Raw genomic sequence first — 20,495 nt, 5'->3', positions numbered from 1 at the left:
AAACATCCAGGATCATATCACCCATGTTCGGAGGGTTCTAGCTCATCTACAAGAACATCGCCTATTTGCCAAACTAGAGAAATATCTTTTCCACCAATCTACTATCAAATTTATGGGTTATGTCATCTCCTTGCAGGGAATCCAAATGGACACAGATAATGTTTCCGCTATTACTGAGTGGCCACAACCTTCTACAAAAAAGGCTCTTCAGCGCTTTTTGGGGTTTGCAAACTTCTACAGGAAGTTTGTTCCTAGCTATTCTACAATTGTTAAACCACTCACTCAATTAACTGAAAACCATCAATTCATTTGGTCCTTAGAAGCTAATTCAACTTTTAATCACCTAAAGGCTACCTTTACTTCAGCACCCATACTACATTTATCAGATTCTGAGAAACAATATATTCTCGAAGTAGATGCCTCGAATATCGGAATAGGAGCTATACTCTCTCAGCGGAACTCTATCTCTTCAGCGCTACATCCCATTGCCTATTTTTCCAGAATCTTAACGGCTGCAGAAACAAACTACTCTGTTGGTAAAAAGGAATTGCTAGCCATCAAATCTGCTTTAGAAACTTGGCGACACCTCCTAGAAGGAACAACATTTCCTTTCATCATCTACACTGACCATAAGAATTTAGAGTATTTAAGACGTAACAAAACATTGTCATCCTGACAGGTGAGATGGTCTTTATTCCAAGACAGGTTCGACTTCATAATCACTTACAGACCGGGAGATAAGAAAACCAAGGCCGATGTACTCTCCAGACTCAATGAACAAACCTCGTTCAATTCTACTATTACTACCGTAGTACCTCCACACAAACTTGTGAGTTTAACTACTTCCCGTCAACAGGTCATCTTAAAAGCTTTGAAATCTGACACTCAAATACCTTATACTCTCCTCACAAAGGCACCTTCTGGTCTCTATCTACATCAAGATCAGTTGTACATACCCTCTTTATTACGTATTCAACTGCTTAGACATTTCCATGATACTCCACTTTCAGGTCATCCAGGTATGTCCAAGACTCTATCCCTTAAAAGGTATTTCTGGTGGCCGAAGATCACTGAAACTGTTCAAGATTATGTTAAATCTTGCCAGACATGTGCTCGTAACAAAACAAACCACAAAAAACCTTTTGGATACCTTTCACCCCTACCAATTACTAATACTCCATGGAAGTTTATATCAATGGACTTCATTGTAGATCTTCCTCACAACAACATATTGGTGGTCATTGAACATTTTACCAAATTAGCCCCCTTTATTCTACTCAAGAAGCTACCTTCCGCCATCAAAACTGTAGAAGTTTTTGTTGATTATATTGTTAAACTGCATGGTTTACCGACTACAATCCTCAGTGACAGGGGATCCCAATTCACTTCCAGATTTTGGAAACAACTGTGCCGCATCGTCAAGATCTAGTCCAGGCTATCAAGTGCTTATCCCCAGACCAATGGGCTCACTGAAAGAATCAATTAAATACTCGAGCAATACTTACGAGGTTACACTTCCTATCTTCAAGACGACTGGTTAAAACTACTTCCATTGGCTGAATTTGCCAACAATAATTTAACTAGCACCTCCAATAAAACCTCACCATTTTTGGCTACATATGGTTATCACCCTAATACTTTACCTACCCTTCCAGCTTCAAGTTCTTCGCTAGCCGCTTTCGATTTCTCTAAAAATATTAAAGAAGCATTGGTTCTATTAAAGAATCACCTAACTGATGCAAAAACCAAACAGAAACTTTTTTATGACAGAAGACACAGTCCAGCTCCGGATTATAAAGCTGGAGACCTTGTATGGCTATCTACAAAAAACCTACGCATAAAGGTTCCCAGCAAAAAACTGGCTTCTCAATTACTTGGGACCATTCCATATCCAACAAATGATCAATCGAAATGCTATTCTTTTAATATACATTCCACTTTTCATGTCTCTCTCCTGAAACCCTACCACAAAAGCGTTACTTCGGACCTTGGGCCGAATCCACCTCCTCCTGACATACTTCAGGATCAATTGGAATACGAGGTGCAGGCCATACTTGATTCTAGATTCAGACATAGGAAATTGGCGTGGCTATGGACCAGAAGAGGACTCCTGGGTACCTTCTGATGATGTTCATAAACCTAAACTAATCAGAGCTTTTCATGGGAGACATCCATCGAAACCTAAGCTGCGAGCTTTACAGAGGCCCCCTTAAAGAGGAGATACTGTAATGTTATATGCTCAGCCTTTCCCTTTAATTCCAGCTCCTCCCTCTTTAATACTGACTGCTACTTATGACCGCCCCTTCCCTTCACTAATTGCTTGAATTAAAGCAATGCCTATGTGGTTAAGAAGGTCTAAATACTTTTAGTTACCAATTTGATTCCTAAGTTCTCCTGTGAATCTACTGAGTTCCTTTCAGTGTGTCTGCTCTAAGATTGGATCTTCACTTCTACCTATGATCAGCTTTACACCTACCTTCTCTACAGACCTCTTACGCTGTTAGCCTGCACGCTCTCTTCCAGGCTGAGCCGTTCTCTCTCATCCTTCCTGCAAGCCTCATATCCAGAAGGCTCCGGAATCTCCTACTGAATTGCTGCGCTACCAACAGCCATGAAAGATGCAATCTAAGCCAGTCTCTGCTTATCCTGGCAAACAGGGAATCAAATACCTTTAAGTCTTCTCTCAGACTGTTCCTGTTCTAAACTGCAGACTGCAAATCATCTCTCCTAAGGCTGCTGCTTCCCAAAAGTACATTTTATAATCTTCCATCTTCTAGCAAGAATTGGACATTATATCCTTTACCTGTTTTATTCCTGGTTGCCATATTCCAGCAGGTCATTTTACTTCACTGTTTCAGTATTTCTCCATCCTTTGGGTTATACTGTATTTCCTATCTGATAAATGCTAATTGGTATGCTAGCACAGATATGTTTGTCTGTTCAAGATCTGAGAGGTACTATTAGCAACAATTACAACTTTTCTCAGTTTAGTTGTTTATGAAGTATCAAGCTAATTTAAATACTTCAATCTTCTATATTATTACTAATTACCTAATTACATAGATACTAAATAGAAGAAATTCGTATTCAAGTATTGCATCTTATGAGTTAAAAGCAAACTGTTTTTGCTCACACGCTAACCCAATGAGCACAAAAAAAACTTACAATATTGTGCACAAAATAACCTATTCCCCAATGAACCAAAAAAAAAAAAGTTTGAGCGCAAACCCAATTGCATATTCTCATGTACACTAACCCGACATGAAAAACAGAATTTATGCTTACCTGATAAATTACTTTCTCTTGTGGTGTATCCAGTCCACGGATTCATCCTTTACTTGTGGGATATTCTCCTTCCTAACAGGAAGTGGCAAAGAAAGCACACAGCAGAGCTGTCCATATAGCTCCCCCTCTAGCTCCACCCCCCAGTCATTCGACCGGAGGTTAGGAAGAAAAAGGAGAAACCATAGGGTGCAGTGGTGACTGTATTTTAAACAAAAAAATCTACCTGACTTAATAGCCAGGGCGGGCCGTGGACTGGATACACCACAAGAGAAAGTAATTTATCAGGTAAGCATAAATTCTGTTTTCTCTTGTAAGGTGTATCCAGTCCACAGATTCATCCTTTACTTGTGGTTTACCAATACCAAAGCTTTAGGACACGGATGAAGGGAGGGAACAAGACAGGTACCTTAAACGGAAGGCACCACTGCTTGTAAAACCTTTCTCCCAAAAATAGCCTCCGAAGAAGCAAAAGTATTGAATTTGTAAAATTTGGAAAAAGTATGCAGCGAAGACCAAGTCGCTGCCTTACAAATCTGTTCAACAGAAGCCTCATTTTTAAAAGCCCATGTGGAAGCCACTGCTCTGGTAGAATGGGCTGTAATTGTTTCAGGAGGCTGCTGGCCAGCAGTCTCATAGGCCAGACGGATATTGCTTTTCAGCCAAAAGGAAAGAGTGGTAGCAGTCACCTTCTGACCTCTCCTCTTACCAGAATAGATGACAAACAATGAAGTTGTTTGTCTGAAATCCTTAGTTGCTTGTAAATAGAACTTTAAAGCACGAACCACATCAAGATTGTGTAACAGACGTTCCTTCTTCGAAGAAGGATTAGGACACAGAGAAGGAACAACAATTTCCTGATTAATATTCTTATTAGACACAACCTTAAGAAGAAAACCGGAAGAAAACCGGGTTTGGTACGCAAAACTACCTTATCTGAGTAAGGTGAGTCACACTGCAAAGCAGATAACTCTGAAACTCTTCGAGCAGAAGAGATAGCTACCAAAAACAAAACTTTCCAAGATAAAAGTTTAATATCTATGGAATGTAAAGGTTCAAACGGAACCCCTTGCAGAACTGAAAGAACTAAATTCAGACACCATGGCGGAGCCACAGGTCTATAAACAGGCTTGATTCTGACTAAAGCCTGACTAAACGCTTGAACGTCTGGTACCTCTGCCAGACGTTTGTGTAAAAGAATAGACAAAGCAGATATCTGTCCTTTTAAGGAACTAGCTGATAATCCTTTCTCCAATCCTTCTTGGAGAAAGGACAATATCCTAGGAATCCTAATCTTACTCCATGAGTAACCCTTGGATTCGCACCAACAAAGATATTTTTGCCAAATCTTATGGTAGATTTTCCTGGTGACAGGCTTTCTAGCCTGAATCAGGGTATCGATAACCGACTCAGAGAAACCACGCTTAGATAGAATTAGGCGTTCAATCTCCAAGCAGTCAGACGCAGAGAAATTAGATTTGGATGTTTGAAAGGACCTTGAAGTAGAAGGTCCTGCCTCATTGGCAGAGTCCATGGTGGAACGGATGACATGTCCACTAGGTCTGCATACCAAGTCCTGCGTGGCCACGCAGGTGCTATTAGAATCACCAACACCCTCTCCTGCTTGATTCTGGCAACCAGACGAGGAAGGAGAGAAAACGGTGGAAACACATAGGCCAGATTGAAGGACCAAGGCGCTGCTAGAGCATCTATCAACACCGCCTGGGGATCCCGGGACCTGGACCCGTAAAGAGGAAGTTTGGCATTCTGACGGGATGCCATCAGATCCAATTCTGGAGTGCCCCATAGCTGAGTCAGTTGGGCAAATACATCCGGGTGGAGTTCCCACTCCCCCGGAGGAAAAGTCTGACGACTTAGAAAATCCGCTTCCCAGTTGTTTACTCCTGGGATGTGAATTGCTGAGAGGTGGCAAGAGTGATCCTCCGCCCACCTGATTATTTTGGTTACTTCCATCGTTGCTAGGGGACTCCTTGTTCCCCCTTGATGTTTGATGTAAGCTACAGTCGTGATGTTGTCCGACTGAAATCTGATGAATTTGGCCGCAGCTAGCTGAGGCCATGCCTGAAGAGCATTGAATATCGCCCTCAGTTCCAGAATGTTTATCGTGAGAAGAGCTTCTTCCCGAGACCATAAGCCCTGAGCTTTCAGGGAGTCCCAGACAGCACCCCAGCCCAACAGACTGGCGTCGGTCGTTACGATGATCCACTCTGGTGTGCGGAAACACATTCCCTGAGACAGGTGATCCTGAAACAACCACCAGATAAGAGAATATCTGGTCCCCTGGTCCAACTGTATTTGAGGAGACAAATCTGCATAATCCCCATTCCACTGTTTGAGCATGCATAGTTGCAGTGGTCTGAGGTGTATCCATGCAAAAGGGACTATGTCCATTGCCGCTACCATTAGTCCGATTGTCTCCATGCATTGAGCTACAGACGGCCGAGTAATGGAATGAAGAGCTCGGCAAGTAGTTAGGAGTTTCAACTTTCTGACCTCCGTCAGAAATATTTTCATTTCTACCGAGTCTATTAGTGTTCCTAGGAAAGGAACCCATGTGAGGGGGGAGAGAGAATTCTTTTTGATGTTCACTTTCCACCCGTGAGACCTCAGAAAGGCCACTACGATTTCCGTGTGAGACTTGGCTCTTTGGAAAGTTGACGCCTGAATTAAGATGTCGTCTAGATAAGGCGCCACTGCTATGCCCCCCGGTCCTAGCACCTTTGTGAAAATTCTGGGATAAGTGGGCAACCCGAAAGGGAGAGCCACCCATAAAAAAGTGTCAACCAGCATAAATTAGCCCTGTTATGTAAGCTTGTAATTCCATACTTAGTCTCTAAATAAAGCTTACCCTTCCCTCATGGGGATCTTAGCAGTCCTGTTCTAGCATTATAACAGTCTTGTCTAGAAATAAATGACTGAACATACCTTATTGCAGCCTAATCTGCAAACCGTTCCCCCCAACTGAAGTTTTCTTGTACTCCTCAGTCCTGTGTGGGAACAGCAGTGGATTTTAGTTACAACATGCTAAAATCATCTTCCTCTCTGCAGAAATCTTCACCCCTTTTCTGCTGGAGAGTAAATAGTACAAACCGGTACCATTTAAAAATAACAAACTTTTGCTTGTAGAACAAAAACTACAAATCTAACACCACATTCACTTTACCCTTCCGAGAGAGACCCTATTGCTTAGAGCCGGCAAAGAGAATGACTGGGGGGTGGAGCTAGAGGGGGAGCTATATGGACAGCTCTGCTGTGTGCTCTCTTTGCCACTTCCTGTTAGGAAGGAGAATATCCCACAAGTAAAGGATGAATCCGTGGACTGGATACACCTTACAAGAGAAACATAAATATTTCACATTACAATGTTCTTCATATAGAATAATATGTTCTATTTATTCATAAATACATATTTCTCTCTCTCTCTCTATATATATATATATGATGGGGGTTTTTGTTTGGTCATAAGTATATATAGGTATAGGTATATACAGATATTTATAGGAATATGTATTTAGAAATACTTATATCATTCTATGTGCAGAACATAGGAATGTGAAATATTTACAGTAAATACAATTAAAGCCTTTATTAAAGATGAGTATTGCATAAATATGTTTTTTTCATGTTTTCATTTACTTAAAGGGGTACTAAACCCAATTTTTTTCATTAATGATTCAGATAGAACATGCACTTTTAAGCAACTTTCTTATTAACATTTTTATTTGTTCTCTTGCTATCTTTATTTAAAAAGCAGGAATATAAAGATTAGGAGCTAACACCACTGGCAGAAATACATACATATATATATATATATATATATATATATATATATACACACACACATATATATTCATATATCACAAATTGAGACAACTGCCTGAAGAAACTTTATACCAAAGTCTGCTTCAAAAGAAGCAAAAACCTCAAAATGCAGAATTTAGAAAAAGTAAACAAAAAAACACCAAATAGCTGCCTATTAATTTAGATCAACTGAATTCTTATTCTTGAAAAACCAAGAAGTGCAACTGACCTAGTAGAAAGAGCAGAAACCCGCTGCAGCAGAGGCAGACCTCCCTAAAAAAAAGCTTGAAAAACAAATGTTTTAACCGAAAGGCTAAAGAAATAGCAGAAATCTTCCAACCCTTCCTAGGATCAGATAGAAAAACAAACTAAAAGTTTGTCTAAAATCCGAGTAGCAGCAATGAAATATTCATGTTCCCAAACAATATCCAAGTAATAATAAGCTCCTTCTATAGTGGGAGCTATGATTACAATTACCTTAGCCCTGATCGCTTAAGTGAATTCTAGACAGGGTATAAGTATAGCGCATCATAAATAGAAGTGGTACACAATATTGGAGATACTGAAGCAGTCACACACAAAGAATATTACTGTGAGGCAAAAATTAGCAGTTGTACAAAATATTGACATATTATAATAGCCACACAAATACTCAACATCAGTAGTACAAGATATGGAAAATACAGCAGTATGCACTCCCAAGGAAAATATACTGTTATACGGTGATAATAGAAAAATACTGTAGTAACCACTTACAGGTAAAGAATAATATTTTATGGAGATAAAGAACAGTAATACAAGATATAGTAAATACTGAAGGATCTACTCTCACATGAAAACTATTGCCCAGCAAAAATTAGCCACAGTACAGTATTAATATATAGAACATACTGTAGATTCCATTTACAAGATAATATTGCATGCAATAAAACAGTATACCGAAAATGGAAAAAACAGTAGTATCCACTCGGAAAGAATACTATTGCACAGCAATAAATAACAGAATAACATAGAACAAATATGGAAAATATAGTAGTAACTACTTATAAGTATAATATTGCATGACAATAAATAACAGTACTACAAGATATGGGAAATACTATATTATTCACTCACATGTAAAGATACTATTACTTAGCGAGGAATAGTAATAGTACAGTAGGAAAATTATATAACGTACTGTAGCATACACTCACAAGTACAATATTACTGGCAATAATGAATAAATATACCAGATATGTATAATACTTGCATGGTAATAAATAACAGTGATGGAAGATATTGGAATACTGTAGTATCCACTCACGCATGAAGTATGGTACAGCAACAAATTGCAGTAGAACAGTTAATATTGGAAATATTGTATTATCCAACATGAGAAGTATACACTGATTAGGAACAGTAGAATCTATGATTCTAAGCATAACGATGTATAGGAATGGTGGAATATTAAAGAACATACTTGAAAGGCAATTCAGAGTGATGTAAACATGGTCTAATGAATACGCAGTGCAATAAAACAAAAATAAAACCCCTTTATCTGAAGAATCAAACACACATGTTCATTCTTCAACCACCTCCAGCAGAGGCAAAGTAAAGATTAGGTATGTGCAAGGTGTTTTATAGAGCTCTTGGGGCTTGGGATTCTTTGCCTCCTCCTAGTTGTAGAGAAGGGTAATTCCCATGAGTAATGGTTTGTGGACTCTCACCACCTGTATAAAAAGAAATGTTGATTATTAACTGCTTCTTTACAGTTTATAAATAGATGTAACTGGTAAATTAATTTTGAGAAAACAGTGGTAGCCACAGTTATGTGCCACCTGTAATTAAAGGGATATGAAATCCCAAAAATTATTTTGTTATTCAGACAGAAAATACAATTTTAAAAAAGTTTACAAATTATTTCTATGATCAAATTTGCTTTCTTCCCATGCTATTTTTTGTTGATGAGATACCTAGGTATCTAGTCTAAAGACTGGAGTACTACATGGCAGGAAATAATGATGCCAGCTAGTGTACTTGCAAATGGATAACATCCTTGCAAAACTGCTGCCATATAGTTCTCCAGACTCATGCACGCTCCTGAGCTCACGTCCCTGCTTGTCAACAAAAGATACAAAGAAAATGTAGAAAATGTGATAATAGGAGGAAATTAGAAATGTGATTAAAATTGCATACTCTTTCTGAATCTTGAAAGAACATTTTTGGGTTTGTGTCCCTTTAAGCCCTTTTCAGTGTTTTTTTTTTACATCAGGATTTTAACTGCACATATACTTTTGTTGATACAGAGAGTGTTGCTTGTATTTAAAGGCTCAATCAGAGGTAATATGCAAATGTGTGCAAAGATGTCCAAATAAGAACCCCACAGGAACAATAAATCCATATTGAAATAGTTATACCGTTCATTATAATTATACATATAACAGCAGAGAGAAACAAAATGCTGAGTTCAGTTGTAAATACTTAGAGTCTCTGAAGGTCCCTCAACCAGGTGCACATCAAACATATTTTGTCTCCAAATTTGAGGCTTCTTCACAAAAAGAAATATATGTGATTTTGATGAGTTACATAGCAAAGTTTTGATTGTTCCCACAACATATATTTGAACATATAATTATGCATGCAGGTGTTTATTAAAATTATAATTATGATTTATCTTCCTCAGTTGTGAATGATTTACATGCACATACTTTTTTGCTTCTTTGTGTTAATAGGCAACCTGAATTTCCACTAGTCTCAGACAAGTAAGAAATTGCAGTGATTAATGTGTCTTTTCCTATCTGTAACATTGAGTGGACTAGTCATTTTTTTCCGCTGGGCTAGTAATTTTGTCCCCCTAATTAGTAAACTATAGTTATATTTTAAAACCACTGGGTATAGGGGAAATTAATAAACATGTGTATGGGCAAAAAAAATGTGATTAATCTAAAAGATTCGGTTTAAAATTTTCAGATGATTCAGGTTGTCAGAATTTTGTTCATGGTCTTGTTCGGTTTGGCCGAACATTCTGATAAGAATTTAGTTTTAAATTAAATGTGTTCAATTACATTAGTTAATAAACATTAAATTTCCATGCCATAAAGTTCAGAGACTTCAGATGCAGATGGAAAAATGAGCCTTGAGACAGAAGATCTGACCGCAGAGTAGGAGGACAGCTGGACATTTGAACCAGATCTGCAAATCGAATCCTGCAAGGCCAAGCTGGGGTAATAAGGATTACTGAAGATTTCTCTGGGCTTATCTTGGAAATCACTTTGGGTAGAAGTACCAGAGAAGTAAACTGATAAGCAAGCTCAAATTACCAAGGAACTGCTAGAGCATCCACTAACTTTGCTTGAGAATCCCTGGACCTTGCAAAGTAACTGGCAAGTTTGTTGTTCAAACAAGAGAACATCAGATCTATCTCTGGGAGACACCAAAGATCCACAATCTGATTGGTGAAGATACCACTCCCTTCGATGTAGATATTGACAACTGAGAAATTCCGCTTCCAAGTTATTCACCCCTTGAATTTGAATTGCAGAAACTAAAACAAAGAATTGATTTCTGCCCATGAGAGAATTTGAGACACCTCCCTCATGGCTAGGGAACCGTGAGTTTTCCCCTGATAGTTGACATAACCACTGCTGTGACATTGTCTGTCTGAAAACAGAGATGAGATTCTCTTTTCAACAAAGACCAAGCTTGAAGAGCCTTGAAAATTGCACAGAGTTCAAGAACATTTATGGGTAACCTCACCTCCCAAGGATCCCAAACTCTGTGTGCTCTCAAGGACCCCCAAAGAACTTCCCAACCTGAGAGACATGCATCTGTATTGATCACAGTCCAGGTAGGACAAGCAAAAGAAGCCCCATGAATAATAAACTGATGATCCAGCCACAAAGTCAGAGACTGACTTGTATTGGGATCCAAAAAATTATTTGAGACAGTTGAATATAGTCTCTGCACCACTGAGAAAGCATAGAAAGCTTAAGATGTCTCATGTGAAAAAGAAAAAAAATGGAATTTCATCTGAAGCCGAGGTAACATCACAAACCATACCCCATATACATCCCTCTGGCAAGCACTGTACTCTGAGGGGAAACAGGGCCTCAATAAAGACTGAAAACCCCTCTCTCTAAAAAATCAAATGCACATCTACATTCTTCAACAACCTCCAGCGGAAGCAATGTAAAGACTGAGGTATGTGTGAAGTGGGAGGGGTTTAATAGGGCTCTAGGGGTTTGAGAATCTTTGCTTCCTCCTAGTAGTAGAAAAGAGTAATTCCCAGGAGTAATGGATTGTGGATTCTCACCACCAGTATGAAAGAAACTGTAAAAAAAATATATAAATTCCTCAGAGTGAAAATAATAATACTTGCACTATACACTATACTGCAAGTAAAAATCTGATTGTACACAATTTTCCAACAAAAAAAAACCAGCACAACAAGCTGACAGAGACACACACCACTGCACTCATCAGAAGCTGAATTGAAGTGACTAAAAGATGGCTGAGGTTCACTAAAGACTCACACCTCCCTATGCTAGGTTAAAAGTGGATTGGACAAGCCTATTTAGCATTTAATGCCTGACTTGCTGGCCCTCACATCAATCATTTAGTAATGCTCTGTCATGATTGGACAGGGGAAGCTGTACACAGCCAAAGCCCCCTGTACATCACTGCAAAACGAATGAGATGATTTGTCAAACTATCTCAGTTCCTTCTCCCTTCTCCTGTTTTCTCTGTCCCTTTTTTGGCAATAAAAGTGCCAAATAAAAACAAAACAAATGTTGTTACTCGCCCATTTCGGTCCGATTTCCATTCCTCTACTCGTTATGCTGATGAATGGGCCAAATTTCAGACAAATACATATTTGTTTGGAGATGAATTTACATGTCTAGAAATTGATAATCATTCAATTAGGCATTTTGAGTGTGTCCTTGTGTTGTATACTTTCCATTATTTTATTATGGAGGTTAATTGTACCCTCCAAATGTAGTTAGTTTGGTATCCTATCAAAATATTGCTGTCACGAATCTTCAGCATCAAAATGTGTCCTATTTGAATGACTTCTATTTTCAGTTTTGCTCTGTTGAATGCTGGCTATTTAAATGAACTACATTTTAACAGCATGAATGAAAAACAAGTCATTGAAAGGTTAAGAATAATGCAACATAATTCTCTTTGTCAATTCAGAGGATTAATTAAGGATGCCTCAATTAACATTTACCTCGGCACATGCAAAACCATCTTTAATGTTTTCCCTTTTAAAAATCAATTTACAAAATAGCACTGACAATTTAAATTACTGACATTTTAGCACTTCCATTTTAGGCACTGTAACAATTCTAATGCAACCTTTTCACCAGCTGCATTTTTATTGTAAACAATGCAGTTTCAGATCTTCACATCTGAGTCTCTCTAGGCAACTTTCCTTCATAGCATCAATAATTGGTGTTCTTTTAAATTACAAACACCTTAGTTCCTCCCATATATAGGCATTACACCCTATATTGTATAAGACAAACATTATCCTATTCATATTCAATTATTTCTATACATAACTCCTCAAGTCTACCATCCTATACTAAAGCTAGATATAATGAATTTCAGCTTACTCTACCTTTTATATGTTACTGTACTAGTAAGTCATCTGCCCTGGCAAAGCTAAAAGAGACCAATTTAAATTTTTTACCTAGATGGTAACACTGAAAAAAGTTAATACTTATTTCCAGGATTTTCTGACCTCTGTCAGTGGGGCTGTAATGACAAGGGAACACATGCTGGACTTGCCCTGCAATTCAAATATTTGGTCTATAATCTTGAATCATATTAATACCCCCCATTATATTTTTTAATAAATTGCTGACCAAGACTTTAATGCAAACTCACACATATGGTTATGGTTAAAATAGCTTATCAGTAGTTAATTTCCAGAGGATAATAATAACAACTTATACAGCTCTTCTCTCCTGATTAGACTCAAAACACTTTAGATATCTTAAAATTACATAAGAGGGTTTGAAGTTAGAGATTTTAGTGTGTGTGAACAAGCAGGGCTTGAGTATTTGTTTATATATGTCCAAGGAAGGGGCTTCTTTCACAATGCTGGGGAGAGTGCTCCATAGAGATGGAGCGACATGGCTAAAAGCTTGTACGCTATATATTTGTTGAATTCTTGGTACATTTAGCTTCAGGGCAATTGTTGGTCGAAGAGTGTGGGTTGGGACATAGGGCACCAGTAATTCTTTTAGATAGCTTGGTCCATGATTGTACAAAGCTTTGAAAGATATCAGGCCTATCTTCAAACGTATGCACCATTTTATTTAAAACCAATGCAGGAAGTGGAGGATGGGCATCACATAGCATAATTTGGACTGTCAACTTAGCAACCTTGCTGCAGCATTTTGTACCAACTGAAGGTGATGGAGTTGTTTTTCTGGTGGACCATAATAAAGTGCATTGCAATTGTCCAAATGTGATGTAATTAAGACATGGATGATAGTGGAAATATCCTCTGCAGAAATCAGGTGCTTGATACTGGCTACATTAATTAAAACGAAACAATGAACCTTGGACTGTGGCTGAAATAAAATGTTTCAGGGAACAATGTCAAAGGTATATCAAAACAATACAATAAGGGGACGCTCTATAGCAAAATGTAATGAGACTCTCCACTACTTGGTTTTACAATACCATAAATAATAATCACAAATTTTGGTATACAACTAGATCAAACCCAATATTCCAAGGGTGGTTATTCAAGGAAAGTCCCAGAAAAGAGTTCCAATTCTTGAAATCAACAAATGATGTAGGATATCCACAATGGTGAAGTAATATTATCAATATGGTACAGTTAAACGGCTGCTCTCCTCCTCACAGGATTATCCAGAACTGCAAAGAAATTGGAAAACAAGAGGGGCGCCTCACGTGTGTATCAGTAAGCCAAACAATCAGATATAAGGATAGCCAAATGGGTACTCACATTTAGCCCAAGTACACCTATGTACTGGTAGATGCAGGCCGGTAATTTGGGGTGTACCAGCTAACCCTCTCCAAGCATAGGTAGATTAAAAGCAGGGGGATCCAGCTATACTCAGGATGAGTGATAGATCTGTAGCAGTAGTGCAAACTGCTCAAGAAGGTTTTAAACCAAAGCTTGTATAAAACAAGTTAGTTTATTAGAAACACCATTAAAAACATTTAACAAGCAATGGTTTGGAATGCAATGCGTTTCTCAGCCCAGCCAAAGCCTGATGAAACAGCCCATGCTGGGGCTGAGAAACGCGTTCCATTCCAAACCATTGCTTGTTAAATTTTTAAATACCAAACCATTGCTTGTTAATTTTCTCTTGTAAGATGTATCGAGTCCACGGATTCATTCATACTTGTGGGATATTCTCCTTCCTAACAGGAAGTGGCAAAGAGAGCAGCCACAGCAGAGCTGTCTATATAGCTCCTCCCTTAGCTCCACCCCCCAGTCATTCTCTTTGCCTGCTTAACTGCTAGGAAGGGTAAAGTGAGTGTGGTGCAGGACCTTCTAATCCAAGGTCCATTCACGCATCCAAATCTAATTTCTCTGCATCTGACTGCTTGGAGATTGAATGCCTGATTCTATAAAAAGCGTGGTTTCTCTGAGTCGGTCATTGATACCCTGATTCAAGCTAGAAAGCCTGTCACCAGGAAGATCTATCATAAGATTTGGCGCAAATATTTTTATTGGTGTGAATCCAAGGGTTACTCATGGAGTAAGATTAGGATTCCTAGAATATTGTCCTTTATCCAAGAAGGTTTGGAGAAGGGATTATCAGATAGTTCCTTAAAAGGACAGATTTCTGCATTGTCTATTCTTTTACACAAGCGTCTGGCAGATGTTCCAGACGTTCAAGCGTTTAGTCAGGCTTTAGTCAGAATCAAGCCTGTATTCAAACCTGTTGCTCCACCATGGAGCTTAAACTTAGTTCTTAAAGTTCTTCAAGGGGTTCCGTTTGAACCTATGCATTCCATAGATATTAAGCTTCTATCTTGGAAAGTTCTGTTTTTAGTAGCTATCTCTTCAGCTCGAAGAGTTTCTGAGTTATCTGCTTTACAGTGTGACTCACCTTATCTTGTTTTCCATGCAGATAAGGTGGTTTTACGTACCAAACCTGGATTCCTTCCTAAGGTTGTTTCTAATAGGAATATCAATCAGGAAATTATTGTTCCTTCACTGTGTCCTAATCCTTCTTCAAAGAAGGAACGTCTGTTGCACAATCTTGATGTGGTTCGTGCTTTAAAATTCTACTTGCAAGCAACCAAAGATTTCCGTCAAACATCTTCATTGTTTGTTGTTTATTCCGGTAAACGGAGAGGTCAAAAGGCTACGGCTACCTCTCTTTCCTTTTGGCTGAAAAGCATCATTCGTTTGGCTTATGAGACTGTGTACAGCAGCCTCCTGAAAGAATTACTGCTCATTCTACTAGAGCAGTGGCTTCCACATGGGCTTTTAAAAATGAGGCTTCTGTTGAACAGATTTGTAAGGCGGCGACTTGGTCTTCGCTTCATACTTTTTCCAAATTTTACAAATTCAATACTTTTGCTTCTTCGGAGGCTATTTTTGGGAGAAAGGTTCTACAAGCAGTGGTGCCTTCCGTTTAAGGTACCTGTTTTGTCCCTCCCTTCATCCGTGTCCTAAAGCTTTGGCATTGGTATCCCACAAGTATGGATGAATCCGTGGACTCGATACATCTTACAAGAGAAAACAGAATTTATGCTTACCTGATAAATTTCTTTCTCTTGTGATGTATCGAGTCCACGGCCCGCCCTGTCTGTTTAAGACTGGTAGTATATTTTTATTTGAAAAACTTCAGTCACCTCTGCACCCTATAGTTTCTCCTTTTTCTATCTAGCCTTCGGTCGAATGACTGGGGGGGCGGAGCTAAGGGAGGAGCTATATAGACAGCTCTGCTGTGGGTGCTCTCTTTGCCACTTCCTGTTAGGAAAGAGAATATCCCACAAGTATGGATGAATCCGTGGACTCGATACATCACAAGAGAAAGAAATTTATCAGGTAAGCATAAATTCCCTCCAGAATTGTAGATTAAAATGTGCATAGCTCACCTCTTTAATTTCAAATATATGTATTAATATCTATGAAAGAACAAAATTAAATTATATATGCTATGGTTAATTTTTATGGTCTATATTTCATGGCAGCATTCACCAAATCTGCTACTTCACTTTATGTGGATGAATAAAAATTTGAAAATTTCACTTCCCATCTGACTCACAAGCTTGTGCTTTATAATTACTTAGGGCCAGATTATGAGTGGAGTGCATCGGTGAGGGTATACCGCTGGTATTACAAGTTGAAAGTAAAGACGATTGCTTTAGCGCAATCTCGATTTGGGTTAGAATGATTACCACAGCTTCAAAGCTCTGGTTAACTGTTTCGCGAAACAAAAAAGTTGCACAAAACACATCAAATGAGGTATAGTTACACTCATAATAACATTACCTAATAAAAATGATTAAAAAAAAATATTGCAATGGGTAGATTAGGCTTTTAGATAGTTTTTTTTTTTATTTTGTGGGTTTGGGGGGGGTTTAATGTTAGTGGGTCCTTGTATTTTTGTTTAGAAAAAGATCTGATTTCTTTAGGGCAATGCCCTACAAAAGGCCCTTTTAAGGGCTATTGGTAGTTTATTATGGATTAGGTTTCTTTTATTTTGGGGTGTTTTTTTTTTAATAGGTATTAGAATAGGAATAATTTTTATTATTTTTGATAATTCGTGTGTTATTTTGTGTAATTTTTTTTTTCGTTTTGGGGTGTTTTTTTTTCTAGATTAGGGGTTGGTCATTTCTTAAAAGAGCTGAATGCCCTTTTAAGGGCAGGAAAAAGATCTGAATGTCGTTTAAGGGCAATGCCCATACAAATGCCCTTTTCAGGGCAATGGGTAGATTAGGTTTTACTTTATTTTTATTTTGTGGGTTTGGGGGTTTGTATACTGTTAGGGGGTGTTTGTTTTTCTTTTGTAGGAAAAGAGCTGATTTCTTTAGGGCAATGCCCTAAAAAAAGGCCCTTTTAAGGGCCTACAAAGGGCCCAATTAAGGGCCCTTGGTAGTTTATTATAGACTTGGGTTTTTTAGTTTGGGTTTGTTTTTTTAAAAAAAAGGGTATTAGAATAGTAATCATTTTAAATATTTTGGAAAATTTTGTTATTTTTTGAAATGGTAGGTTTTTTTATTTTTTGTAATTTTTGTTTTTTTATATTTTTTGTAATGGTAAGTCTTTTATTTTTGTAATGGTTTTAGTGTAAGGCAGCTTAGGTTTTATTTCACAGGTAAGTTTGTACTTATTTTAACTAGGTAGTAAACAGTTAATAACTATTTACTAACTAGTCTACCTAGTTAAAATAAATACAAACTTACCTGTGAAATAAAAATAAAACCTAAGCTAGGTACAATATAACTATTAGTTATATTGTAGCTAGCTTAGGTTTTATTTCACAGGTAAGTATGTATTTAGTTTTAAATAGGCATTTAGTTAATAATTGTAACTTTAATTTAGCTCTACTTTAATTATGTTAAAGTTGTGGGTGTTAGGTTTAGGCTTAGGGTTACGGTTAGAGTTACGGTAAGGTTTAGGGTTAGGTTTAGGGGTTAATAGTTTAATTTAGGTTGTTGCGATGTGGTGGGCTGGTGGTTTAGGGGTTAATAGGTTTATTTAGTGGTAGTGATGTGGGAGGCCAGAGGTTTAGGGGTTAATAACTTTATTTAGTGGTGGCAATGTCAGGGAGCGGTGGAATAGGGGTTAATATCTTTATTATAGTGTGGGCGATGTAGGGGTGCGGGGAAAAAGTGGTTAATAGCTTTAGTATAGTGGCGACAATGTCGGGGAGCGGCAGAATAGGGGTTAATAAATTTGATTAGTGTTGGCGATATTGGGAGAAGCAGATTAGGGGTTAATAACTTTAAAATAGTGTTTGCGATGCGGGAGGGCCTCGGTTTAGGGATTAATAGGTAGTTTATGGGTGTTTAGTGCACTTTGTAACAGTTTAGTTATGAGTTTTATGTAACAGTTTTGTTGCGTAAAACTCATAACTACTGCTCTCAGATGGCGGTATGGATCGTGTCATTATAGGGTGTAACGCAAGCTTTTTAGCCTCACCGCAAAACTTTTTGGCAGTGCTATGGAAGTCCCATGAAAAAACTTAATTTTTTCGAGTGCGGAACTGACGTTGAGTTATAGGCTAAAAGGCTTGCGTTACAGCTATACCGACAAGACTTGTAATGGCTGTGGTGCTGTTTTAACACTGAAATAGCTATTTTTTCAGCATTAAAACACCAACGCACAACTTGTAATCTACCTGATAGTGATTATTGCTTTACCTATAAAACTTTTTGGCTGCTTTCACATTTTAATACTTTAATTTCATACATATAGGAGCACAAAAAAGCACATTTACTTCTGATAAAAAAAATTTTTTGTTGTTGTTGAGCTTTAGGTTTTAATATTTTACCTGAAAGTAAGTAAACTGTGAGTGGTAAAGATCAGGGTAAATATGAAGGGTGGTTCCAACAACAAGGAGCAGCTCAAATTTATGCAGAGATGAACTGATGTAGCCTGTAAAACCCAAGCCCCAGATCTTAAGCAGAGCCTCCAAATCAAACAGGACAGTGAAAGCAACCTATAGGAGAGAAAAAACATAACGTCACACGCATGTACACAAAGTATTGTAAAAATAAACATTTTGTTACAGAAACAACTATTTCACATAATTTATGGTATCTTGTCATACGACATGCAAAATTGTCTCCCTTATGCTAAATATTCTAATTAGTTCTGGCTCAGTCTGACTGCTGATCACTAGGAAACAATATGTGGATCAAGTACATTATTTTCTGCATTAAATAATGATGCTCTGTTAATGATTCTACTGCTATTTTGTGAAAATGTCTCTCTTGAAATGTAACCCTCCTCATACTGCACCAGTTTTCTTATTCATATGGGTTTGTCTTTCCATTATATTGCCAAGAATGAACCTAGGGAAATTCCCTGTTCCAAATCCCAACAAAATCAGGTGATACAGCCAATCATGGAGGCACATAGAATAAAACACTGTTTTTTCCACGTATAAAAAAAAAAATAGAACAGGAACAAAATCAAAACTCCTCTTCTCAGTTTATGCTAGGATCATTTTTATACCATATTTGCAATGAAGAAATACAAATGAAAGTGAGGAGTAGAGTGCACTAGAATGCAGAAGGTATAAATGCGATTTCTGAATTTAATACAGAAGTAGAGCGAAGCTGGCCACTTATCATGTGTAATGTAACTATGTTCTTACAAGACGTTCCATTTAAGGGATGAGAAATGTTATATAAGTGTTCTTGCCTGCTGCACTTTTGATGATAAGTAGCTTAGCAACAATTGGGGGCTGTCTACAGAAATCCCTCTTAACCATCAGCTTATAATCATTGACATTTTATTCAGGAAACAAAGTTTCCGGAATAGTGTTGAGCAATCTTTTATTCACTGAAAGATAAAAAATAATCTGAATAATTTGGGAGAGTGTTCTTAAAGGCACAGTCTAGTCAAATTAAACTTTCAGATAGGACATGCAATTTTAAACAACTTTACAATTTACTTTTACAATCAAATTTGCTTTGTTCTCTTGGTATTCTTAGTTGAAAGCTAAATCTTGGTAGGCTCATATGCTAATTTATAAGCCCTTGAAGGCCGCCTCTTATCTGAATGCATTTTACAGTTTTCACAGCTAGAGGGCGTACATTCATGTGTGCTATATAGATAACAGTATGCTTATGCACGTGGAGTTGTCAATAGACAATAAATAGTCATGTGCTTAGGGGGCTGTCAGAAGAGGCTTAGATACAAGGTAATCACAGAGGTAAAAAGTATATTAATATAACTGTGTTGGTTGTGCAAAGCTGGGAAATGAGTAATAAAGGGATTGTCTATCTTTTTAAACAATACACATTCTGAAGTAGACTGTCCCTTTAACAAAACAAATTCTATATTGAAAGGCAACAATATATGTGGGCATATATGGGCAATCTGTCATTTAATTGTAAATTATTTCTCTCTGTATTGTCTAAGATAGTATTTCTCAACATTTTCAATAGCAAGTACTATACCATTTTCTTAAATTCCCCTCAACCATGAGGTTTTGTGCCCTGAAACTCACCTCAGCCAGATAGAACTCATCGTAATGTCTTTTAAAGTTTTCTCCTTTGTAGTAATTACTGGCAGCAACAATGACATCCACAGCAACCATACTCAGAATGAACATGTGAAAAATAGAGGATCTCATCATTTTCTACAAGGGGGAGAGAAAATCAGAAACACAGAGTCATTTAAAGTAAAAATGTGCTTGTTTTAGAAGAAACATTAACTGAGTAAAATGAGA

General features: G+C 37.7%; 1 protein-coding gene across 2 annotated transcripts in view; it reads right to left on the bottom strand.

The window, feature by feature from the left end:
- Nucleotides 1–20,495, bottom strand: part of NALCN (sodium leak channel, non-selective) — a 1,159,715-nt gene that overhangs the window by 520,680 nt on the left and 618,540 nt on the right. For both annotated transcript variants that reach the window (XM_053707809.1, XM_053707808.1), the window contains 2 exons: nt 20,274–20,405; nt 18,588–18,755 (listed from right to left, as the gene is read on the bottom strand). In XM_053707809.1, coding sequence (XP_053563784.1) covers nt 18,588–18,755; nt 20,274–20,405 — 300 coding nt within the window. The remainder of the gene's footprint in view (nt 1–18,587; nt 18,756–20,273; nt 20,406–20,495) is intronic.

The sequence above is a fragment of the Bombina bombina genome, chromosome 3, assembly GCF_027579735.1.
Source record: "Bombina bombina isolate aBomBom1 chromosome 3, aBomBom1.pri, whole genome shotgun sequence".
NCBI lineage: Eukaryota > Metazoa > Chordata > Amphibia > Anura > Bombinatoridae > Bombina > Bombina bombina.
The sequence above is the reverse complement of the archived record's forward strand: the minus strand, read 5'-3'. Positions and strand labels throughout refer to the sequence as shown.